The sequence below is a fragment of the Camelus ferus genome, chromosome 7, assembly GCF_009834535.1.
Source record: "Camelus ferus isolate YT-003-E chromosome 7, BCGSAC_Cfer_1.0, whole genome shotgun sequence".
NCBI classification, from domain to species: Eukaryota; Metazoa; Chordata; class Mammalia; order Artiodactyla; family Camelidae; genus Camelus; species Camelus ferus.
Genome location: NC_045702.1, coordinates 62348055 through 62374713, shown reverse-complemented (window position 1 = coordinate 62374713; position 26659 = coordinate 62348055). Strand labels below are relative to the sequence as shown.

The 26659-nt window shown below is 39.8% G+C and overlaps 2 protein-coding genes across 7 annotated transcripts in view; both read right to left on the bottom strand.

Moving 5' to 3' along the window:
* Positions 1-26659, bottom strand: part of CDK6 (cyclin dependent kinase 6) — a 215570-nt gene that overhangs the window by 82105 nt on the left and 106806 nt on the right. The gene's annotated exons all lie outside the window — the stretch shown is intronic.
* Positions 15481-15923, bottom strand: LOC102519734 (60S ribosomal protein L34-like). The gene has a single exon (XM_032484004.1). The coding sequence runs from the start codon at positions 15868-15870 to the stop codon at positions 15508-15510; it is 363 nt and encodes a 120-aa protein (XP_032339895.1). The 5' UTR covers positions 15871-15923; the 3' UTR covers positions 15481-15507.

Below are 26659 nucleotides of genomic sequence, written 5' to 3'. Positions count from 1 at the left end.
AGCAGAGCTGACTGCTGTATTCCACAACTGAATGCTCTTTTTTCTTGATTAGCTTTGCCAGGAGATTGTCTTTGTGAAGGATCAACTCTTAAGTTTATTTTTCCATTTACTCTTTTTGTTTCCTAATTAATTTATATTTCTTGATTTACTTATAGGTATTTTTCTAATTAATTAATTGTTATGTACTTCAACAATGTTTTTATTTTTCATAATGAGTATACATAATGTTTGTCTTTAAAAGGCAATAAATTCAGTAGATGCTTGTTGGAAAAGAATTCCCTTTCTTTTATGGCCCTCGGATTGAATATAAAGGCTTTTACCTTTATATTTAATCTTTCTTATCTAGCCATAAAAGCATTTACTGCTCTCAGTTAGCCTCAGAGTATAGCTTTGGTTATATTGTCAGCTTTGATGTAGAGTTCACTGTAGTAATGTGCTCTTACTTGATGACATGTTAACCAGGCAAGAGAAAAAGAGGATTCCATAGAAATTGAGAGAAAATATCACAGTAACACTGAGGTGTGACAAGCTGAAGCTGAACATATGAAATGCCAGCCACCAGATGCCCTGGGAGCAAGGAGAGACCAAGACTTTGTGCTACTTCCTGCTCAGTGTACAAAACGTCTGCTTATAACCACTTACTCCGACTTCCGCCTGCTGAGGTACACCCATGATGTACGTATCAGCCATTTATTAATCCCATCTCTTGTCATCAGTGAACTCATTATACAGTTCAGTCAGTTCCACAAGACTTGACGGAGTAAGAGAGTCCTGGGTCGAGGTTTGGAGATCTGGGTTTTAGTTCCAGACATACCACTAAATAACCTTCATGTCTTGCAAAAAAGTTAATTTTATATCATTGGGTCCCAGTTTCCCTGACTATAAAATTTAGAGGTCATATCAGATGATTTCCAAAGTCCTTGCAGTCCTAGAATCCAGTAATCAAGAATAAATAAATTTTCCATGGTCAGTGACACAACTGGACATTGTACCGTGTGCCCATACATCTAAGTCAGTAACGCTGTTCACAGAACCTTCACATTTAGAGAAACGGAACTTTGATCAAGAAGAAAACGTAAGGGACATTCATGAGTACACAACAGAGTTTGTGATTCTATAAAGCAAAACTGGAATTCCAGAAGAGACTGTGAAGAACCTTTGAGAGTCATTTCGGCTGAGAGGCAAAGGCATCTCTTACCCACTGCAGCTAGAGGCTAGGGGAGAGTCACGCCTGCATGTCTGTGCAATGTGGCAGGGGCTGTTGTCCGTCTTTTCAGAATCGAGCATCGTTATCCAAAAAGGAATGTATAGTGACTGACCTTTCTGTAGGGAAGCATCCAAGTTTCTTACAAAATATGCTCATAGTAGCCATTTCAGAAGAAAAGGGTAAGATTTTATAGGCTTGCCCCTGCGGTATGGAGTATAATTTTTCTGCTCCGACCTATTATAACACATGGGTTGATCAAAATGAATTCTTTAGAAATCACCGAAAAGAAAAACCATTACATTAGATGACTGAAATTACATGAAATTACTTAAAATAGATGGAAGGATATTAACTCCCACCCCCGAAAAGATATTAAAATATTCAGGAGGGAGAAATTTAAGCTACATATAATATCTCTGGAAATTCCTTTCTGTTTTCATGCAGCGGCATCAATGAAGGTTATTTATAAGTCATGTGGATAAGAGACTTGCGAATAACCAGGTATAAATCGCAGAATAAATATACGAATCACCTTGGTTTCTTTTCAGCATCACCAAATAACAATGATCCTAGGACTAAGACAACTTTATTTAAATAATAATTTTTTAAAAACCCCAACAACTTCTTTATGGGTGATTAAAGAACTCTGAGTTTTAAAAAAGAAAACCACGAAGCAATGCTCAAGGTAGTAAGTGCTTTCATGTTACTAGTTCTCGTATCCGAGGGCACTGGATCGAGCTAAAGGACAAAGAGATAAGGGCAATATTGCTAGTTACTAACAAATGGCAGATAAAAGAGCTCTTCTGGGTTCTGATTAAGTGACAGCATTCTACACATTCTTTTGACTTGAGAAAGTCAGACTAAGAGCAGCAGCTAAGTTCCATGTGAAGCATCACTAAATAAGCATATCTGCAGGCTTCCACATTCCAGCGGGACAGGACTCCTCTCCTCTCCCCCTCCCCAACTGAAACGTGTTCTCTGTGCTCTCAGCAAGAACGCGCCTTTGCTTCAGCTTCCATTTAGAAAAAAAAAAAAAAAAAGCATAAATGTATATGCTGAAAGCACAGAGAAGTTTTGTGCTGTGGGACGTGGTGGCCGGGAGCCAATGTTTACAATCCCCTGGGTGGGAAAGGCAGGGTGAAAGGCTCAGGACGGCAGGCTTTAAAAGTCTTTGCTGTTGCCGCCAGTGACCTTCGCCTCTGTTTTCAAAGCAGCTCTCAGGTTAACCCCTTGGATTCTGTGTGCACTGGTGCTGCACAAAGGAAATACCTTTCTTTGAAGGACACCTCTCTCACGCACATCGGTTTCTGATTTCAGTCGGAAGCAGCTCAGAAACACTGGATTAAGAAGCATGTGTTCAATCTGCTATCAGACCCATGGGCGCTTCAGGGGTATTGGATCTGGATTTCGATGTGTGCTGTGTTCTACAAAGTGAAAGTTTCCAGCTTCAGGCAATGGACTCAAGCTTACAAACCAGGGGATTGTGAAACATGAGCATATTTGGTCTCCCGGGGAGAAGGAAGCATCCAATTTATGCAGAAATGCTCTTTTCCCAGCTAGCCAATGAGAGGCGAGGCTCTGAGAGTGGGGCTTCCTATAGGGATCTCCGGACTGGAAGAATGGTGCTTAAAATTAAAGACAGGCTAAACTGCTAACAGCCCAACTTAAAAAGCAGCTGAAGAGAAAAAGCCAATTGTAGAAATGAAAAGGGAATTTTCCAGTCTTAAGTTAAAGCTGGCCACATTCAACTTATTATTACAGTTGTTACTGTTTTGGTGGAGGAGAATTAATGATCTTTTATTCCTAGTGCTAAGATGTAAAGATCCCATAAGAAAACTTACCACATATGTGTACGTTTTATTACAGTCTTTCCTAAATGACTCAGAAGATGTTATTCAATAGTAATACTACTTAAGGCCTCCAAATGTTTTGAGGACATAAGATCTACTTTGAGAAAAACTTGTCTGATGTCAAGGGCTCAAGTCTATTTTAACAAATGCTTTGGTCTATGGGAAGTTTTGTGGATTTAAAAATGTTTGGGGCCTATACATTGATCAATATTAATACTGTTTTCCCTTTATTGAATGGACAGCACACTGAATTCCTGGGGTGTTGAAACAAACTGTGCAATTCTAATATCCAGAGTTATGAATCCCTAACACATGTTTAAGGTTAAGGGTTAAGACTCCTGGAGATGAAAGTGAAAAATAACAAACACCAGAAAATGTAATTGAACTGCACAAAAACGTTATTAAAATAAGTCTGATGAAAATCATTCTATCAAATATAAGACAGTAGTAAGAGGATTTTCTCTTAACACTGGGAGATGAAGTCATGGCCTCCGTGTTACCAGGCAGCTGTCGAGAACATCATAAAGCATGCGTATCCTGTATTTGGAAGTCCATCTCCAGAAGAATGACACTATTTGAGAATACTGTTCTTCAGCTTTTCTCAACTAATTACTGGGACTTTATAAGTCCTTCTGAAAATAGGTACTAAAATTTCAGCTTCTCTAAGAATGTTTAAGAGTAATCAAAACCACTATCTTGGCTTTCATTACAGACCAAACAACCTGTTCCTTGCTATCTATTGTAGAAGTCAACAGGTGATTAAGAAAATGCATTTAAGTCTAATGCAGACACTGACTAGAAATAATATTTTGAGAAGCTAAAAGAAACCTCAGAGCTTCACAACAGAGATGTAATAGTAGCCAAAGTTTATCGTGGGTTTTCCATATGTCTGGCACTTCACTAAGAACTTAACAAATTTTATGTCATTTTTAAATCCTGTAATAACTTGTGAGGTAGGCACTGCATTTTTCACCCATATTCTAGGTAGGAAACTGATGGTCAGAGAACATGTTTAAAGACTATAGCTAGCCACAGGCTGGCGCTGGAACTCAAACGCAGTGCCACTCCAAAGGCTGCAGGTGTAACCACTGGGCCTGACAGCCATACAGGCAGACAGGTCACTACCACTGCAGAAGAAGTTCCCACGCACATACTTTAGAGCTCTAACGGTTTGGTATACATTATAAGTATTATTGTTGGGGACCCCAAGGCTTATCAATCCTTCAAGAAGGGAGGTGCATTCAGTTAGAGATTTTTCATTTTATTACTCAATTAAAACAGTAACATACTATTTCTGAGGTCACAAAACTGCCATACTTTTTTCTGTGATAGATTTATGACTATTTACATACTACTTTTGCATTCTAAATGGATACTAAAAGCAGCAGAGGGGATTGTCCCTATCACAGATTTTCATGTTTTATAAACCAGTGGGGGAATATTTTATCTGCAGGCCACAAGATCTCATCATGCCCCGTCTGGAGCCCCCCTACTCCCATCCCAAGTTTTTAAGACATTGTTTCTTGTTTGCCTCCATAAGCCAATCTTGTCTTTAAAAAAAAAATTGTTTTCAAATCAAAGAAATAATTGTTGCCATCTTTTATACAGTGATGACACGTCACTTAAAAGAAGTTTTTGGCTTAGATTTGGGTTTAGAAGCAGCTCCTCTATGACGAAGGACATAACAGCTCTCCATGAACTTTAATTATTGCAATATAATTATTAGGAACAACCAGTTACAAACTGAGCTTCTCCACACACAGCATAAAGTTAAAACTGTACAAATGAAGCCAAAATATGCACAGCTAAAAGGAATGTTACGGGGGGGCCTCTCGTAGTGAACAAAGCAAGCTCAGTTTGGCTCTTTTTCCCTCGCGCTACCACATCCGCACATCGTTAGTTGGAAAATTCCTGATATATGCTGTAATTTTTTTGTGCTTTTTTTCCCCCCAGTACACTCGGGGCTTTAATGTCCAGATGCCATTTTCCCCCTTATCTGTCCCTGTTTGGGGCTCTGCCAGCTATGGTCAACAATTAATACAGCCGGAGAAAAAATACAGTACACTCCCTGGCAACTGGTACAGCCTCGCAGGAAATACCAAATAAAAACTTGATTATGTATTGTTTAACCATTTTGTTTGCCTGCAGGCCACCCCGTCGCAGGGGTAATTCAGACGAGCCGGCCTCATCTGACGGTCTGTGCGCTGCACCAGTGTTCCCAGAGTCTGTCACGCACAATCACTGGCTTCAGCCTGTGTCCCTCTAAGTGAAAGGAGCAGATTTGTGGCAGCTTTCCAACCTGCATTCCTTTTAATTAGTCAACTTGTGGCCCAATGTTATAACAGATAAGTAACCTCTTAATATTCATGTAATTAATTAATTTTTTTCCTCATTCGCTTATAAGCCTTTGCATGGGGCAAAGAGAGCTTTTTCCTATATGGGCTCTGGTTTATGAAATAAGCATGTTACTATTACAAAGAACACTGGAGCCCATGTTTCAGTGATTCTCCATGAGGACAGTTCCAGAAACCGCACTGTGCTCACACCTATATTTTAAGCATACTATTTCTACGTTTTAAATAGTAACTGAAATCTTCCTTGTGTATAAACTTGATATAGACAAGATGAATGATTCTGCCAGCTTCAACTGGGCTGGGAAGCCTCCCTTCCATTTTAACCGATAAACTAGTTTTCCATCAGAAGATGGAAAGCTTATGCTTGTTTAAGATCCCTTGCAAAGCAAGGCTGACATTTAAAGTGGCCAGCAGTTCTCAAAGTACTAGGAAGTCTGTCTGCTCTAGATCTGGAATAAGTCAATAATTAAATTGCTGATGCTGTTAGCGATCCACACATGATGAACCCTTAAAAAGATCATTGCTTCCTATAAATACTCGTCATGTCCATGGTAACAGGAATGAGAATGGCTTTCAAAGCTCAATATTTGAGCTCTTTCACCTATTTAAGTTTCTCAATTAAATCAAATTCTCCCCTAAAGGCAGTAATATCATTTTTACCTCTGTTAGATCTTCATGGACAAAATACACGTGGGTGAAATACAGATACATCTGTACTACCTCATATACTCTTAAGCTTCACTTCTCATGCAGCTTATGAGACAGTTACAACATCACTTCAACGATTCATTCATTTACTCATTCATTCATATATACACTATTGTGCCTACTATGTGACAAGCACTGGCTCCCAGCTATAAAGATGACATGAAGATGACTGAAGACACCGCAAATGCACTTGAAAGCTCGCAGTTGAGCAAGGGAGGCAGACATGTAACTACCAGTTGCAGAAGCTCCTGTGCCAGGAAGAGGTACATGATTTAGGAGTGTTTGTTCAAATCCTGGCTCCTGTTTTGTGAGCTCTATCACCCTGGCTAAATATATTAGCCTCCTCATGCCTTTGTTTCCTCCCCTGCAAAATGGGGAAGTCATAGAACCTATTTCATAGAACAGTTGGAGAATTACATGATATGTCTATAAAGTACTCTGCAGGTGCTAGTTCTGGAAGTTTTGCCTATCAGCAAATGTTATATCTACACCGACTCAACAAAGGAGGGAAGGATGCAGGGCAGGGGTGTGTAGTGTTAGAGGCTTCAGAGAGGAGGTGCAAAGGCATGACTGGCAGAGAGAGCAGCTGGAGCAGGAAGGCTGAGGAGCATGAAACGGCATGGACCAGATCACAAAGAACGGTAAGTGCCATTTGTTGGAGCCTAGACTTTATCCCAAGGGGAATGGGAGGCACTGAGGAGTTTTACATAGGGAATGCATGTCAGATCTGCATTTCTGAGACTGAATGTTCTGGTGACTGTGGAGGATGAAACTGGAGATGATCCTTGAGGCAGAGAGTTCAATCAAAAGGTTGCTATGATCCAGCGGCATTGGGAGGAGGACCCACAGACTACCGTAGTGAAGGGAAGGGATGAATCAAGTGGAGCAGAAGGGGAGAGAAAGGAAATAGAGGGTAAGTCCCAGGTTTCTGGCCTGGGTGACAGGGTAGACGGTAGGCCATTGACCAGAATGGGGACCCAGAAGGGAAATGACAGGTAGGCTTGCTGCTTGTGAAGACATCCACTTGGACACACGGGCCTGGGGCTCAGGGGAGTGGACCAAGTTGGAAAGATGAGCTCTCTTCCTCCAGAAGTAGAGGAGGTTGCTGAGCCAGGGAGCACACAAAGGGTTGAACCCAGAGGGAAGACAGAGGAAGGCACTCTGCGAAGGAGTAAGGTAGGTAGGATGGAAAGCAGGAAACTGGTGTCACAGAAGCCAAGGTAGACATTTACAAGTAATAAAGAAGAGAGAGGCAGACGTGTACCAGAAGATGCTAAGCGAGGTGAGGGCTTTAGAACATCTACTACAGTAACATGGGGGGAGAAGGCTGCCTGTATGAATGTGAAGGGTTAACAGCACCCCAAAAGGGGGCCAATCCAGTGTCTCCTGACATGAGGGAAAGTGTGATGGGGTGGAGGAGTGGAGGGTTAGTCAACTGTATTTAGAACAGCTTAGTTCTGCAATTAAAAAAAGAGACCATATGTACACATTGCTGGGGCCTTTCCCATGGCCTTGGGGGTGTGTGTGTGTGTGTCTGCAAGTGAGGGGCTCTGGAACTTAAAACCCATTAGGCACAGTAAGTCCACTTCTGATCATAAATAATTCCAGCTGAGCCTCCTTTAGTAATGAGTAATAACAGATTTTTTAAAAAAGTCTCTTTATGCTACATAATAATGATACTACTAATCATTTCACACACATACTGCAAATTTCAGAATGGGCAAAAGCACATTTTAAATGACCTCGTTTATCATCACAGTATCATTTATAGTTAAGCAATTAAGGCACAAAACAAGTAGTCTCAATTGTCTGAATAAAAACGTCCCATTTTTATGACATGAATGTGTCATGAAAAGAGTATGTGTTGACTGTGTGAGGATGTACACAAGGAACTAATATTTTAACATCTTGTTTATCTGGGAAGATGAATGAAGACTTAGATAAACAAAATTTCCCAGATTACTGAAGTTTCTCTCTTCAAGCTCTGAAAGTATATTACTTTAATCATTTAAATTTTTCCTTGTTTATGTCCTATTATCAATTGTATTTTTTCCTGCTGTTACTGCTGCCTTGTTTTTCAGTCTAACTCCTTTCAGAGTTTCTGCTTCTAATACAGACTAGGCCTCAGATGGCTTCCTATTATACTTAAAAACGCATTCAGACACTTTTACCAGGGCCGAGGACTACCTCTCTGATCTCAGCCTTGACCCTTTCCCTCCCACTCACTCTGTATCAGTCACGCTGACCTTGCTATCTCTGTACAGTCCAAACTCCCTCCTGCTGTAGGACCCCTGAATCCACCATCCCCTCTGCCTGGAGTGCTCCATTTGGGACTTGGCCTGGTTCTGTCCCTCCCTTCCTTAGTAAGAGATCTTCTCTGACCAACCTGCTTATAAGTGCATGCCTGGTCTCTCATACTCTATCTCCTCAAGGTGCGTGGGAGAACCTGAAATTACAGTTGGCCCTCGTATCTGCGGTTCCCCATCTGCGGGTACTACGTATTTTATACAGGGGACTTGAGCATTCTCAGATTTTGGTATCCAGGAGGGACAGGGTGCTGGGGGGGGGGTGATGTTGCAACCAATTCCCCTGAGAATACAGAGGGAGGCCTGTTTACTTCATTTGTTTATTTTTGTTTTAAATTTATTTTATTTTATTTTATTTTATTTTATTTTATTTTATTTTATTTATTTAGGGGGGGAAGTTATTTGGCTTATTTATTTATTTATTTATTTATTTATTTATTTATTTATTTAATGGAGGTACTGGGGGTTGAACCCAGGACCTTATGTGTGTCAAGCACTCGCTCTACCCCTGAGCTACACCCTCCCCCAGTTTACTTTTGATCCCATCCATCTTCCCTACAGGAGTGAGGAGAGATTTGATTTATCTCATCAATTTCTACACTCTCAATTCAGAAGCCACATAGCAAAAATGTAAGAAATCAAGTTAAATAAGAGTATGAGTCTAAATAACAGCCCATGGAGGGAACTGCAAGGCTCTGAGGCTGTTCCAGCTGATCCAGCTGTTCCAGCGCTCACAGCCCTCCTCCCTCCTGTGTTTACACTCCTTCTAGCTCTATTCTTTTGCCTCCTTAGCCCTCTGTGCCCCTAAAGGTAACCATTATTCTAAATCTCGTGTTTTTCATTTCCCTGCTGTTAAAAAAAAGTTGGCTTTATCACATAAGTATGCCTAGATAATATAATATTTAGTATTACCTGTTTCTGAAGTTTATAAAATTTCATATACTTTACAACTTTTTGTTTTACTCAACATTGTTTCTGATTCACCCATGTTATTGCCTACAGCTATAGTTCATTCATTTTCATTTTTACTGCTGAACAGTTCTGCTGTGTGGATATGCGAGTCGATTTAATCATTCTTTCGACTGAACATCTGGGATGTTTTCAGTTTTTTGCTATTACAAACAATGCTGCCATGAATATTCCTGAATGTGACTAGTGCACATGTGCATGAATTTCTCTGAAGGATGTAATTAGGCATGGGACTGCAAGGTTTCATGGTATGAGCATGCTAAACTATATAGTTGATGTCAAATTATTTTTCAAAGTAGTGTACCATTTTACATTCCGACAAGCAGAGGATCAAAATTTTAGGTGTTTCTTGAAAAGGCATAGAGTTAATATTAGAAAAACGTTTTTAAAATTCAATCTACCATTCTCTATCTTTTAACTGGTGAGTTTTGTACACTGACATTTAATGTGATCAACAACTTATTTGGACATATTTACCGATTTATGTATTTGCCATTCTTTCTTGCATCTCAGACATTTCTTTTAAGATAGTTTTGTTCTTTTTGAAATCTGTCCTTTAGAAGTTCCTTTAGTAAAAAGGTGGCGGTAAACTCTCTTGGTTTTTGTGTATCTGAAAATGTCTTTTCTTATGAGTGTATTCTGGACTTAGAATCTACATATACACTTTAATAGTAATAAAATATCTGGAATAGTGGTTGTATTCCCGCTACAATATCCTATCAAAACAATCTATTCACCGAGTGGTCAGCCATCTCCTCAGTGTCTGGTCCACGCTGATGGTGCTAGGCATGCTTAGCCAAGAGTCATCATTACTGATCTAAGCAGCCTGAAAAAGACGGAAGTCCCATGACAAGTAAAGAGAGTGAAGGGCTCCATGTCGAGACTGAACTGGGCGGCTTCAGAAGTGCAATGGGAGTTCAGAGCAGGAAGTGTCTACAGAGAGCTGGATCCCAGTGAGATCATGTTGCAGAACCTCCCGAATTACATTTCCACACAACACTGCTTCTGTGGCCAAACCACACCTTTACTCTGAATCTCAGAAAAGCCAGAGTACTTTTTTTTCAGAAACAGTGTCATGGTTTAATCTGAATCCTGAATCAGGCTCGAGGTAGATAAGAGCAACACAAAGACAAACATGCTTTAGAAAACCTAAATTAGAGAGTGAGAGATTGTATAAAAGGCCACACGCAAATTCCCTGAATGGCAGGCTGAATATGCCATTGGGTTATTAGCTTAGGCACCAACTTCTTTTGTGAATGGGGGGCATTCCTGCATGGCTTTGTAAAACAAAACAAGACAGTGCAGGTTATACAAGGGCTGGGCTGAAAGCCTCAGGAATGTCTTTTAACTAATATTTTTGGAAAGGCTAATAGCTGGAAGAGGTCTTATGTGACACATCTTACTTAAGCAGACTATGGGAAAGAAGTGCATGTTATTTGTGACATTCATTCCTAATCCGTGGTTGGTACAATGAGTCACTTATTGACCAGGGAAGAATCTCACCTATCTGGGAAATGAAACTTTCTGAATATTAACTACTGAGCACCTAACCCCAACAGACAGCGATAACTGGTATATACAAAATGGTTTAGTCTAGAAATAAGATTAAAAGGCTCATTGTGACTACAGTAAGGAAAGGAATTTACTTTCATAATTTAGGAATTGTTCATTTTCAGTCATCTCCCTTCTTTTCTACAGAGATTAAATATAGAACATGTTCTTCCTGAAAAAAATTTTTTCTTATCCTTCTAGAGTTTGTCCTACAGGTGGTTAGGAAGAAAAGTACAATCATGCAGGTTTGTGCTGCAGGGTCAAAACTCCGTCTCTCGACTACCTGGCTGGCAGGTGAAAGTAAGCAGGGAGTAAGGACTGAAGACACAGCCCTGATTTCTGAGATCTCACACCGGGAATTCTGCAACTGTTTGGATTTGCATATTCACTTTCTTATATTCAAAGACCAGATATGTGTAACTCTTAGAAAGGATTCGTTTTATTTTTTTCCAAACTTCAGCACTGCTTACAGAACACTGATAGTGGAAAAGTTTCCTCAACATAACTAATTTCAGGAATACTAGAAACATTCTTCCTTTTGAGAAACACTTAAATAATAATGAAAAAGGAGAGAATGGTCTCCCTGAGGTGTTAGTAACCTAAATTCTAATATGAGTGGTCCCTAGGTAATAACTGGTTAGTAGTACGAAAATGGTTTAATTAGTCATACTCATTTCTGAACCTGTCTTCATGTTCAGATGCAAAGATGAATATTAGCGCTGTGTAATTCAGTTATAGGACTGTATCAAGTACTTACTCTTTTCATGTATTAATTTGGTTAATTCCCACAACAATCTTAAAGGGTAGGTACAGTTATTTTCTCCATTTTCACAAATAAGAACCACAGAGAAGGCTGAAGAATTTGTTTAAATTCACACAGCTGGTGAAGTAGCAAGATAAACCCCAAATAAAATGTCTGGTTCCAGAATCTGTCCCTTAAACAATGGGCTATGCCCTACTGCTTCTTCAATGAAGCAAGACTTCTAGGGAAAAAATCTCTTTGCCTACAGTTGAAATGGTAGAAGAGAAAAAGGAATATTCCAGGAACACTTGAATCAATTTAAGACTTCAAAAACAAGGTTGTCAAGAAGGAAGAGAGAAACAAGGGAAGAAATTCTAAAACAGGATCAATGGAGTCACTGTTTAAAGAAAAGAAAGGACTTATTCTCTTGGGAGGGTGTGAACTATTTATTCACCAATACATGATGAGATATAGAAAACACACACACGAACACACGGTAAACCAATGCGATAATTAGAAAGAACCAGGCATACACTGTTCTAAATTCTGGTATCTTTTCAAATTCTTCCAATTTTACACCTGGTCTCAAGAAAGTGACAATGTTCTTTTACGAGAAACAGCCATTACCAAGTACATCATTTTGGGGGAAGCAGGACACACAGTGGTGATGGCATAATTTTTACTTAGTTTTTTAAAAAAATTCTCAAACTCAACAGGCTCTTATTGGAATGATATCCAATATCTAATTTCTAAACTTGTCATTCTGTAGGAGCGGTAAGGAAAGAAAAGTGAAGGTCAGCAGCTGCAAGAAGAAAACACCTAACAAAAGGGTGAAAAAGTATTTCACACCTTTATTTATTGACATCTTTCTTTCAAACCCCACTTTGACTTTCTGGGTTTGTTACCATTTTTTTTTTTTTTGATGGATAAACAAGCTGCACCAAGAGAATGGAGAAGGAGATAAACCGAGACCACACAAATTTGCCCGTAATGAGTATACATTACTTTTATAATGGACATAAACATCTTAAAAGCACATCATCATTACCAATTACTATTTAGTGAGCATAATATATGTGACGCCCGGTTTCCTCCCTCAAGGTGCTTGTTGTCTAATGAAAATAGTAAATTATGGCATTTTGTGGCTGTTTACATGACATAACCCTCATTAGGGTTTAGTCATCTAATGACCACATGTGAGCTATATAATTTGCCGGCTTTACCAAAAGCTGGATTATGGGAATGAAAAAGCAGAAACAGAAAGACAGGTGGCTACTTAGATAGAATATAACCATGTTACTGGGTCTTTAGGCCCAATAAGCTAATCATTTAGGTCCTGATGAAAAGGTATATTTTTAGGAAAAGGCTCTGTTTATAAGTGGAAAAAAAAAGTCATTTTATGATAGATTCATCTTAGTCACAATTGGGATAAACATTAAACCATTAGAAAATTTCTGATTCACACAGCTACCAGTGAGAGGTCTTATGCAGAGTCTACATTATACGATCTATTCCATTTCGAATGGCAATGTTCATCATAACAAGAGAAATTACTATATATACTTATATAACTGCCAATAAAAATATTAATGGTTACATTGATATTGGCTTCTATGTCTTGGGCATGTTATTATCCACAACAGTGTAATATGAAGAGAATTATGACTGGAGATACTTATTCAATTTTATTTCTTGGTTTTTTTTCCGAAGGTAAACTTCATATCAGACTTTGGCATGCGATGTTTTCCCTGCTTTTCTCTGTATCTACATTGACAGTTTCTATCTCTTCTCTTTCCTGCCTTCACTCAGCCCCTCATCCTATATCTCTCTTGAAACAGCCTCCACACTGGTCTCCCTGCCAGCAATTTCTTAATTTATGCCCAACCATCCTATCAATTCATTCATCACACTGCATTAGAGTTATCTTTTAGGAAAAAAAAACCAAACCTCCCAAAACAAAGTTTGATCATCTTCTCCCAAGACACCCTGCTGTCAACCTGTACTTCTTACTGTTCTGTGCATATGCTCTGCTCTTTCCCGATTCTGTACCTGGATCACACCTTTCTCCTTTGTCTGCAAACTCCTCCTCATTCTTGAAGACCTGGCTCAAAAATCACCTCCCCTGTGAAGCACTCCCTGACTCTCCCAGGTTGAACAATGCCTGCCTCCTAGATTCCCTTAGGTTTATTTCATAAGAGAAGTAAAGGCAACTTCAGATTTATGTATACATATGCTTTTAAAAGTAACTAGTATTACTTAAAAAACATATCTAAATGTATTAACAACTAATAAACATATTAGTTAAGTATGGTCATACCTCATTTTATTGCGCTTCACACATACTGCATTTTTTAAAGTGGAAGTCTATGACCGCCCTGCATCGAGCAAGTCTGTTGGTGTCACTTTTCTAATAGCATTTGTTCAGTTCGTATCTCTGTGTCACGTTTTGGTAATTCTTGAAATACTTCAAACTTTTCATTATTATTCTATTTATTATTTTATATCTGTGACCCATGATCTCTGATTGCAAAAAGATTATATGACTCACTGAAGGTGCAAATGATGGGTAACATTTTTTAGCAATAAGGTATTTTAAAATTAAGATGTGTATGTTGTTTTTTAGACATAATGCTATTGCACACCTAATAACAGACTACAGTATAGTGTAAACATAACTTTAAGTGCATTGGGAAACCAAAAAATTCATGTGACTAGCTCTATAGTGATATTTGCTTTACTGCAGTGGTCAGGAACCAAACCCACAATATCTCTGAGGTATGCTTGTAATATAAATATTGATATAGTAACATATTGAAATAATACATTAATGACATGAATTCCCTTTAAAAAGTAATTAGTTTAACAAATATTTCTTACTGCTTCATCATTTTAAAAGCTATCCTTGGCTTCTGGCACACCCAGTCAAGTTTGCATGTGAAGATGTTACCTGTAGATTCTTTGCAGATTGCTAGTGCCCACCCCTCAGTGTTTGCTATTTACTGTTACCAAGGAACCTAAGGTATCACAGTCCTGGTGAGACTGGTAAGCACTGATTCTTAGCCTAATCAACATTCCCACAAAATTCTAAAGCTTTATGTCTGTAACATACATGGAGCATGAAGGAAAAAAGAACCGTACTTCATAAAATATTTGATTAGACATCACTGGATATATCTGTGCACCTCTGAAAGGAACCAAGAGCATAAGTTTCTACCTATACAGCGGCCCTGCTGCCTTGGGGAATTTCCTAGATCAATGAAGGCCTGTCATTGTTGCTTGTCTACCAGCAGCCATTCCCCTTCTTCCTGACTAACATAACCTGATTTCCCTTGGGTAGCAAAAAAATGCTTACCTGCAGTGAGACTGGCCTGTGGGTAGATATATGATCCAGTTCTGGGAGATGAAAGGTAAGTGAAAGTCTGAAGGGAGTTTTTGGAAAAGATTGTCTTCCCTGATCAAAAAGTCAGTGCCACCCTTTTTGGCCCCTGCTTGCTTGCTTAGACCACTGTGGTATGAGGATGCGATGCCTGAAGATGCAGCAGTCACCTTGAGACCACGAGGGAAAATATAATTCACTGAGGAGGGGAGAATGGAATTTTCCAAATAATAGCTTATAGGAATCAAGATGACACCAATGAGCAATTGCACTAATTGCAAAATTATTTACCTCTAGACTTCTTAGGTCAGATTTTAAAATTACTGTTATTCAAGATATAATTCACTGAGTATTCTGTACCTGTAACCAAACGCCTGCTGACACAAACAAATCCAGAGAAACCCCTGAGAAGTCCAGTTTTTTTTTTTTTTACTCAAAAAAGCTTCATTTTTTAAATTTAGCTTTTTGACTCTGTGCTTGTGCTTTCAATACTTTCACAATGATTTTCTGCTCCTTAATAAGGAAAGCACGCCTGATCCTGTCACGGACACATTTAACATACATGGAACCACGATAAGCCCGGCTGACATGTTTTTTTGTTTCAGACAGTCTCATAAGAGCTTCAGGTCTCACAGAGTGAACTCCTCGAAGTCGGCATGGGTACATGCCACATGCAGATTTTGGTGCTTTCCCAACTTTCTTGGTATAAAGGTAAACAATTCTATTACCAGGGGTTTGGGACAGCCTAGTTTTGTTAGAGGCTGTATTGTAGGACAGCCTACGACGGTATGTCAAACGCTGGACCATTCTGAATGCCTCTAGATACGGTCCTGGGAAGAGGAAAAAGGAAGGGCCAGCGAGTTCAAAGGCCAAATATGACTGCTGAGGAGTCCAGTTTTGGTGATTACTAGTAATAAAATTTTAAAAACGAACATGAAGCAGAGTTGCCTGGGGCGGGAGAAGCTAGTGGGTGACATTTTTGTTATGTTATGTTTCCGTTGCCCATGGGACACCACGTGGAGATGAAGGGAAGAGTGGGGTTGAGGATCTGGTGCTCAGAGGGGACCCCAGGCAGAGCTGATGACTTGGATGCCTCTGTACAGACATGAAAGTTAAAGTCATGGTCCCTGGTGAAATCTGTTAAAAGGCTGAGGTGGGAACATTCAGGATGCTTTCTTAGTGGGGAGGAAGCTCAGGAAAGGCCAACATAGGGGATCACCAGAGACACTCAGAAGAGATGAGGCAGAAAGCTCAATCACATTGTTATAGGGAGAGGAGGAAAAGAGAAATCCTTTGGGAGAACAATTTGGCATTATCAGATTTTGAAATGTGCGTACCTATCAAAACAATAATGAAATACTACAACATACTTACTAGAAGGGTGGAGATTTAAAACACTGACACCACCAAATGCTGGTGAGGATGTGGAGCGACAGCAACTCTCATTCATTGCTGGGTGGCGGGGATGCAAAATGTTACAGCTACTTTGGAAGACAATTTGACAGTTTCTTATAAAACTAAACATAAAAAAGAAAAAGATGTGTATACTCTTCATCTTTTGTCTTGGTAATATCATTGCTTGAAACTTACCCTACAAAAATATTAGTATTTGGGTGAAAAGATACAAGCTTGAGGATGTTCACTGCAGCCCCAAAGAGAAACTACCCAAAGGTTCATCCTAGGAGACTGGGTAAAAATATTATGTATGTTCACACACTGAAGGTAAGAAAAAGAATAAACAGGCTGCATGTTAGATGTGGAAAAACACGTAAGGTAAATTAAACAGAAAAAAGGAAACAAAACAACCCCAAACAAACAATGGATGGGTACCTGTGTGGATACTATGTGCGTGGGTGAGCAGGTACAAACAAACAAACACAAACACACACACACACACACACACACACACACACACATCCCACATACAAACAGAAACAGATATGAAAGTTCATTCACTAAACTGTTAATAGTGTTTCTTTTTTTCCTTAGAGGAAAGATTATTGAGAAGTTTCTCTTTTTCATTTTTTTACCTATCTAAAATATTTGAATTTTTGAATAATGTTAGCAACTTTATAAGAATGCAGATTTTAAAAAAACTGATTAAAGAAAGATGAGGGTTTAAAGAAAGGGACTGATTCATGGATACAAATATTACAAAGGGAAATGCAGAATAAATTGCAAAAAAATGCCTGTAGAAAATGTGGTGAAATAATATCGTACAAATAGGGCTCTTTCTCTCCAAAAACTGTCTTCTTATATCAAACTTCTAAAAATAAAATTACAGAGCATCCATTTAAACCAACTGATGAATATATTTTTCTTAAATATGATATGACAATACTTGTGAACTATAATCAATACTGAGAAAATCTGATTCCTTGAAAAACAGGAGCACATGAACCAATGAAAAAGAAGCCTGATGGAGAATACAATTTGGATTATACTGCAGGTATGGGAGCAGAACCACGGCATTTAAATGTGGTATTTCAGTTCCACGTTCTAAAGTCAAGGAACCTGATAGAAATAAAAACAGAATAATAGATGTGAAGAAAAGACAAAGATTATATTCTGACTAACTGTAATATTACTAAATAAAGTTCAAACTTAAAGACACTTTCCTCACTTCAAATGGACTGCTTACTCAATCTTGTCAAAATCCTAAATGTGCCACATTTTTAACCTCAACTTGCCAGTTAAAGTCACGAGGATATTGGCCAATTTGTGTCTGGGTACAAAAGGAACAAATGAATCTCTTTTTTCCTGGATGTTAACACTTTTAAATTCACAATGGAATATTTTGGCTTTACTTACTACCCATGTATGGAAGAACTAGAGCGGTCAGACAGAATAAGCAGTTTTACATAATATGTATGTAATCCTGGAAAGACGTAAGAAAACGCATTTTAATCTATTAAATTTTATTTTAGATTCCAGAGGCAGCTTTTGAAAAACCTTGCCATGAGCCAGTCTGCAAAGCACCTGATTATTTATCTATTTTCACATTAGATTTTTTTTTTAACGTATGCAGTTTTCTTAAAGCTATATTGTTTTTTAGAACACAAGATCTGGTTTTACTATAACTCCATTAAAATTTTCCCTCAATTTAACTTACTACTGACAAGTTAGTTGTTTCAACATTAAAAGTGGTTCTGACTAGAACCCCACCATTGAGATCGAGTGCACTCTGACAACACCCAGCCAACCAACTAACTACTTAAGAGTCCTTCATCTGAGTAAAAGCAGTCACAGCTTGTTTTTCCAGAATAGCATTTAAATATAGACACAAGTTTTAGCAATGAAAGTGATTAATAAAACAAGTTTGATTCCTGGTGCTGAAATTTCAAAATGGACGCAGAGACAAGCTGTAACGACAGGGAAGCCAATGTTTAGGGTAAGCATCCCTTCCTCAGTCTCAGTACCAGGTCCCCCGCCCACCCCAACCTCCCTCCACCTCCTTTACTCAGAAACCTCCTATTTCATTACACACAGACACACAGAGACACACGAACATTCACAGAGCAATACCACCTGTGTCTTATTACCATCAGTGCTACAACAGATATTTTACAATGTTATTCTTTCTAAAATAGAAGGCAAACCAGTGGGGACACTATCATATGATAGCTGCTATATTAGAGGCAAATCAAAGGTGCGTAAAAGAAGTGCCTAATTTTATCCTAGACAGTCAGGCCAACTTCACTGAGGACAGGGCATTTGCCCTGAGTCTTGAAGAATGAGTAGGAGTTTGTTAGGCTGAGAAGTGGAAAGGTAGTTTAAGCAGAGAAAAGAAGGTCTAATGGCATGGAGGCACAAAATCTAATGGCACACGGAGGGAAGGCATAGTTCAAGTGGTAGAGCGCATGCTTAGCATGCAAAAGGGCCTGGGTTCAGTCCCCAATCCCTTCTTTAAAAATAAGCAAACCTAATTACCTCTGCCAAAATAAAATATTTAAATAGTACAATAATAAATAAGTAAAATATTTTAAAAATCTAATGGCATGTCATTTCAAGCAAGAGGAAAGAGGTCTGGAGTGGCAAGACCAAGGGGTTGTGTGGATGCGTTTGAGGTGGGTGGGAAAGAGAAAGCTTAGGAGCAGACTGCTGCATTCCAGAGCTCAGAGTACACAGACTTTTTAACCTGTGGCCAAAGGGGAGTTGGTGGCAACTTTGACTCCTTCTTCATCTCCCTAAGCCGGCTGGTTTCCCACGGCTGGTCCACGCTACGTGGCCCCTCCCACAGCTCCTTTCAATAAGCCAGTCTTGTCTTTCCAGGAAAAAGGAAATCTGCTTTTCTGACTAACTGTAGCATCTACTCTGGGAAAGTGGGATTTTACAGTCAAGTAAAGACATTTTCATGTATATATGTGAAGAACTTCATTTCTGGAATCTATTTCATATCCTTCACAGTAACTTTTTCCATTCTTTAGAAGGTTTTAGTTGTAATTTTTCTAACTGGCTTTTTTTAAACTAGTAAAAGCTAGTTTTCTGGAACTAGGTTACAGACTGACTTTGGCCCATTTAACAAGGTCAGACTGTTTATTCTTGACAGAATTCTTTCCCACTGTAAAAAGGTACTTTTAAATGCCACATTCCAAGAGCAGTGCCAGTAAGCCACTGAAGCATATTTTCCCACAAGAACTGATACCGTGTGCGGTCCCCACCTCACTGAAATCACCCAGTGTTACATGAGGTGCAGATAGTCGTCCACGTCACGGCCAAATCTATTAACTGTGTTCAGAAAACACGTCCATACATTTCAAAGCACTGTAGCCTTTAAAAAGTAATTAATCAAAATAAAAATGCGAGAGAAGAAAGGGAAGGATAGCTTTAGAAATTAAAAAGATATATTTTAAAATGGCAGAATAGAAATCTTATAACTTTGTTAGTCCCCAAACCTAGAAGTAGTAGAGATTTTTCTCCCTTATTCTGGGGCTTTTATGGTTGAGTTGTTAAATTTACAGCCCCACTTTCAGATTCTGCCAGCCTTCAAAATAAATATATGAGCAGTGCTAAAGTAAATTCTCCTACGCTTTCCCCTTCCTTCTTTTGGATGTTTCCCTGAGACCTGAAGGTAGATTATTTCTCCACAGCCAACTGTAAAGTTTAACATTCAAATTTATGAGGGACTTAAAAACCATCAGTATCCTTACAGAGCTTGGGTGCAAGGATGTCACCCACCCTGGGTTTCAATCCCTAGAGGAAAGGAATACAGGAGCAACAAGAGGAATTGTTCAGCAGCCCAAAGAGCACTGTTGAGAAACAAATGTGAAATATTGGCACTAAGGTCAGTACAACATGAAAGAAAATCCAGCATGACAAAGCAATTGTATAAAAGTTTGAGCCGAAGTTTTGGAGAAACCTCTTCAGAGTAACAGAAACATGTACCAAATCTTCCCACGGACCCAGGTGGGCTAACTCAAATGACTGAAAGATACAAAAATGCAAACATTTTCAACCTTTTCCTGTGACACTATGGTTCCTCCAAAGATTCCCAAAAGGTCTTAATTTTTAATTAAAACATACCATACAGAAAATGTAAGCACACAAGCTGGGGAGGTGTACGAAGGCTTGTGATCTCGAATATGGAGGAATGAAGCACAATCATTATCTCAAGGTTAGGACTCCTGCCCAGACATAAATTCAGAGTGTAACTGCTACTCCCTCAGAGCTCAAGTTACTACCAGAGAGTGACGTGGGCAACTGGGAAAATTAGCTGAAAGATGCATCTAAAGCAAACAAATAAACAAAATCTTTAGATGCTTATAAATGATGATGCAATGACCCTCCTCAGCAACATGGAAAAAGCAGAGTTGGAAAAAATGTGTATTCATCGAATCATTTATGAAAGCAGGAAGCTGTGAAAGAACTTAATTAAATTTAAAGAGTAGTGAGAAACCTGATGGTGTTTGAAGACAAGGAATATGCATTTATGTGTGAGAGTGAGAGGACAGAGGGGTAGGCTGCGGCTACCCTGCAAAAAAAACCCAAAAAACACCCTCTGCATTCAACGCTACACAGTTGGAATTCATTCTTTAGGCACTGGAGAACCATGAGGATTCATTTCATTCATTCACCATGTATTCAGCAAGTACCTACCATGTGCCAGGAAGGCACTGTGTGAAACACTAAAATAGTACAACACTGGAATTGAGTGAATAAAAATGGCTATGTCCAATGTGACAGACTTTCAATAACATATCTCAGCTTAGGAACTTGCACTATGAGACTCTCAAAGCCCAAGCAAAATGAAGATGCTGCCACCTCTCCCTTCCTTACAAGGAAACAAGCAGTGACATCTGTAGAACACAAGAAGCGTGCATATCCAAAGAATTAAAGAGGACATAAAAATCTAAGTTATAGAAACAATGTTTTATATTCAATTCCAAGGACCGTGTCTCACACTCTGCTGAATCAACATGACACTTGAGTTAAATAAAGTTAGGGGAGATGGAATTATCTCAGCAAATACAGTTTGACAGACTAGCCCCTGACCAAGCACAGAAGGCGTATTCTCGTAAGAATGTTAAATGTAAGAGGCAACACATTTTTTTCCACATCTTCTGGATCCCTGAGAAACGCTTTGCCTGCAACACCTCTCAAAAGCATTTGGTCTCGTCAACTTTAATCCAATGTTTGGTCTTTACACCCAAACCTGGCCTCAAGCTTCTGGTTGTGAATGGCATCGTACAGGGTGTCAGGAGGAAGGACTATAAACAACCAGGTGGCAGTCGGACCCTGTCTACATCATACCTTGGTAGGACGTAAGCTGGCTGAACAGATGTATCGAGGAAGCAAAGAACATCCTGTCCTTTCTCTGAGTAAAACATCCTCCAGGCAGTAGCGTTACAGTTCAACTGTTTTTGTCCAGAACTAATTCGCAACAGTGACCACTTATGAAGGAGCTAGAATTAGGTGAATCAAATGAATGTCTATCTTTTAGAAACAAGGAAAGCAGTCATTTGATGAGTTTCATGGGTATTCTTGGTGCAGTTAAATACCCACTGGCACACGCACACGCACACGCACACCTACAGCAGCGTCCTGCACGGCCTGGAAAACATCTTTCTTCGTGGAAGCAGTTCTCACAGTGCTCATCCACTGTGTTTGCCTCCACTGCAGAGGCAGGGTCAACCTATCTGATGGTAGCTCCAAATGTGTTTTACTGCCACTGAGAACGCGTAACGGAGGCTCTGGATGGGTTTTCATGTTTGTCTTGGCTCTGACATTTTCCACGTACCCAGCCCTGGGAATCCTAAAGAAAACGTGTCCTGTTCCCAGCCCTGTGCACTGCCCCATTGTGCTCCACTTCCCCCACTGCTGAAAGTGAAAACGAAACCGGCACAAACCCTCCATTGTTAGCTATGAAATATGTACTGGCAACTGGAAGTTTTCACAAAACAGACCTGGTTGTGTCATGGCAAGGAGAGGTCGCGCGGGGAGGGAGTTACGGGAGCCTTTCCGGCTTCAGAGGTGTGTCCTGCACTTTTGCTGGGGTGCCGAGGTGACAGGGCTTTGGGTTTTTTCCATTATATTCGGTTCATGCTCTTGGTTTGATTTACTCAGTACGCGCTGGCAGAGTCTGCAGGCTTCTGTGGGAGCAGCTCGGCTGCCCAAGCCGAGGCACAAACCCTGCCAGGTCTCCATAGTAAATACAACACGCACGGAGAGGAAACAAGCATAAACAATTTATTTTCTCCTGTAAAAGATGACATTGTTCTCTGATCTCTGGTCCTGCTTCACTTTGTCAGCCTGGGGGTGCCAACTGGGTGCCCTTCCAAACACAAACAGAAAATAAGCACAGGCTGCATGGTGTGCACATCCGTGGGGCCACATCCACGAGGGTTCTGAGAGGAGCATGCTGGTGATCTCAGAGGAGAGTCTCACATCTCCGCGTGGGTGGGCAGGGAGGGCTTCCCTGACCCCCCAGCCCACGAGGGTTTCTGAGTCACAGGGCTTCATAGAACTGTGTCCTTTTCCTTTACTGCACTTATCTTTGTTTCTAACTGTGCATTTCTTTGTGCAACTATCTGATTAAGATGTGTCTCCCCATTTTGATTATGAGCTCCATGAGAGCCAAGACCTTGTCCATTTCTGTTCACCATGGACCCTTGGGTTCATGGCCAGTGCTTAGCACATGGAAAGTGATCAATATTTGTTCACTGAATGCCACAACTCCATTTCACTAATATTCTATCCTAGGATTATCAAAAAGTTTCTGAATCCACAAAGTTCCCTTAGTGTTTACTAAACGCTACCAACATTGGAGTTAGAGTAGAAAATCATCTATTTTGCCAGAGGTATAAGAAGGGGATGATGTAAGCAATTTGATTTTTGGTAATACTTGTAGTATTAAATAAATGAGTCATCTTAAATAAGTCAATTTTGGGAATCTCATCAGTTCCATACAAAAAAAAAATTTCCGAGTGAATTTTTGTGATTTGTAGAGCTGTCAAATAAAAGCCTTCCCATGTTTCCTATTTACTTGCTATTTTTGGTTATTTCTACAGAGCAGAAGCTGTTCTCAATATGTCTTTTAATATGAAAGACGATATGGGAGAAAAGAACTTTGGAGAAGGGGAATGCAATTCACTTAGTGAGATTTTCATTGTCACTAAAAAGATAGGAGAATAGTCTCACTTCCATTATGATACAAGGTGGCAATTTTCTCCAAACTGGGCTAGCCATGCACATTTGGAGGAAAAATGCTAATCCTCCCCTTTGTCTAATGATGGTATAAAGGCCCTCCAAATACACTGAAAAGTCACTGTAATACTGTTCACTGCACAGCAGACGTTGGTTTACAGCAAGCCAATCCTGGACTTCACCCCAACATGTGAAACTACTGAAGCACCAAAAGGAATGACCTCATTTTAAGGTGTAGACTTCTCTCTGACCACAGGTGGCTTCACGATGGCTGTCCTGCAGAGTGACTGGCTCTAACTGCACAGGTGTTGACAATTACATCTGAGTACAAAAACACCAACCCTGGCACTGCCCTGGGTGGCCCTCACAGTGGTCTGGTGCAGTACAGTGAGTGCAGCACGATGAGTGAGCCCTCGTGATTAGGCACTTGGGTGATTTCAAGGCAGCAGACACACACAGGAGTGAGTCGAGAGAATGCTTGATTTTTCCTAAGCAATGATACATTTACAAGATGTTCCAGTGTGCACAGCTGTGGCAGAAGTTTTATTCTGAGGTCTACATTAAAAATAAGTTAACCAGGAAGTACAAGTTCATGCTTCAGTGTCCCCTATTGTGTCAAAATGTGACATAAGCTTTCCCAGAAAGACTACTGCCCTGCGTTTGTGGTGTTTGGAGAGAAGAGGAGCCTCACCTAACTTTTACAGTTCACCCTTAAGGCCTTGGGGTCCTTTATTTGGCAGGGACAGCTGGTAGAGTGAGTAATACACTATTTTTGGAAGATAAGCTTAGACAGTTTGAAAATGTTAAGTTTGGGCACAGTGTTTAACTCCAGAACTGCACCTTAAAAACCAGTAGAGTAATAGAAAGTTCCATTGGCTAGGTGCCCACTGAAATTTATAAAGAATTCCAGAAAACACTTGAGGGTGGGCAGGTCTGTTAAGACAGTCGCTTGACCTGGGGGGCCCAGAGACCCTTTCAGGGTGCCCATGAGGTGAAAACTTGTCATAGTGACACTAAGACTTTACTTGGCTTTTTTAACCAATGAATGGAAAGCAGATGCCCATGAGAACCTAGATGTTTTACTAAAGAGACCCATGTCAGTTTCTAATGTATTCATGAGTTACCATGAAGATGACTATATACAAAAAAGGTGACATGAGCTAGTTGTTTTTTACTTACAGTTTTAGCGAGACTTAAAATGTATTTTAAGAAGTGGACTGTTGAATATCTGTGGAATCTCCAGATACCCTTTGTAGAACCCCAGAGTTCCACAGAACACAGTTTAATACCCTCTGCAGTACTAGGTGCCAAGTGGGGAGAAGAGGAAGGGGGTGGGGATGACGGGCGAGAGCCAGAATATAAACATTACTATTCTCCAAGGCGTTTACAATCTATTGGTGAACTAGGACTTAACCTGTTACAAACTGCCTGCCTGAGTCTCAGTTTCTCCACTTTCAAAATGAGACGGTTGATAAGGAGTTCCCAAATCACCAAATATAATGGCAACAGTATCACCCTGCACACTGTATGGGTCAGTTTAGAAAAAAAATTATAAGAATTTTGTCTCAAAAAAGAGAACTGAAGACCTGCTCCCTCCCTGAGCTGCTGTTCATAGTGCAGGGTGATGATCAGTCATCATTGGGCTGCTGCTGACCAGCCAGGCTCTGCTCCTGAGACTCTCCAGGTCAGACCCGGGTGCACGATCGGGGATGACCCACCTGCCCACGGAAAGGTTGGTCTCCATCTCCCTTTCATCCTGACAGACTAAAATGAGTTGCACCATACACTGCATCTAACATGGGAAGTACTAGAAATGTTGACTTTAGAATGACTTTCAGTATAATTTTAGTTAGTTGGAGAGTCATTTTCTTGAATAAGCATATATAGGCAGACCTCAGAGATATGTTGGATTGGGTTCCAGACCATGCAGCAAAATGAACATGGCAATAAGGAGAATTCCATACATTTTTTGGTTTCCCAGTGCCTATAAAAGTTGTGCTTACACTATACTATAGTCCATTAAGAGTGCAATAGCATTATGTCTAAAAAGACCAATGTACATGCCTTAATTAAAAATACTTCATTGCTAAAAAGTCCTGCCTTCAGCAGCTCATAATCTTTATGAAATAGTAACATCAAAGATCTCCGATCGCAGATCACCACAGCAAATATAATAATGAACAAGTTTGGAATATTGCTAGAATTACTAAAATGTGACAAAGACATGAAGTGAGCAAATGCTGTTGGAAAATGGAGCCAATAGACTTGCTCTGTCACACAGGGCTGCCCCAAGATGTCAATTTGTAAAAAAGGAGTATCTAATTTCCAGAATATATAAACAGTTCATACAACTTAATAACAACACCAACAACAAAAACCCAATCCAAAAATGGGCAGAAGACCTAAATAAGCAATTCTCCAGTGAAGACATACAAATGGCCAACAGGCACATGAAAAAATGCTCAATATTGCTAGTTATCAGAGAAATACAAATCAAAACTACAATGAGGTATCACCCCATACCAGTCAGAATGGCCATCATTCAAAAGTCTACAAATGATAAATGCTGGAGAGGGTGTGGAGAAAAGGGAACTCTCCTACACTGTTGGTGGGAATGTAGTTTGGTGCAGCCTTATGGAAAACAGTACAGAGATTCCTCAAAAAACTAAAAATAGACTTACCATATGATCAAGCAATCCCACTCCTGGGCATATATCCAGAGGCAACTCTAATTCTAAAAGATATGCACCCCGATGTTCATAGCAGCACTATATACAATAGCCAAGACATGGAAGCAACCTAAATGCCCATCAACAGATGACTGGATAAAGAAGTTGTGGTATATTTATACAATGGAATACTACTCTGCAATAAAAAATAAAATAATGTCATTTGTAGCAACATGGATGGACCTGGAGATCATCATTCTAAGTGAAGTAAGCCAGAAAGAGAA

Bases quoted from the DNA above. Each gene is read 5' to 3' on its own strand.
- LOC102519734 (XM_032484004.1), bottom strand. From the start codon at position 15,870: ATGGTCCAGCGTTTGACATACCGTCGTAGGCTGTCCTACAATACAGCC.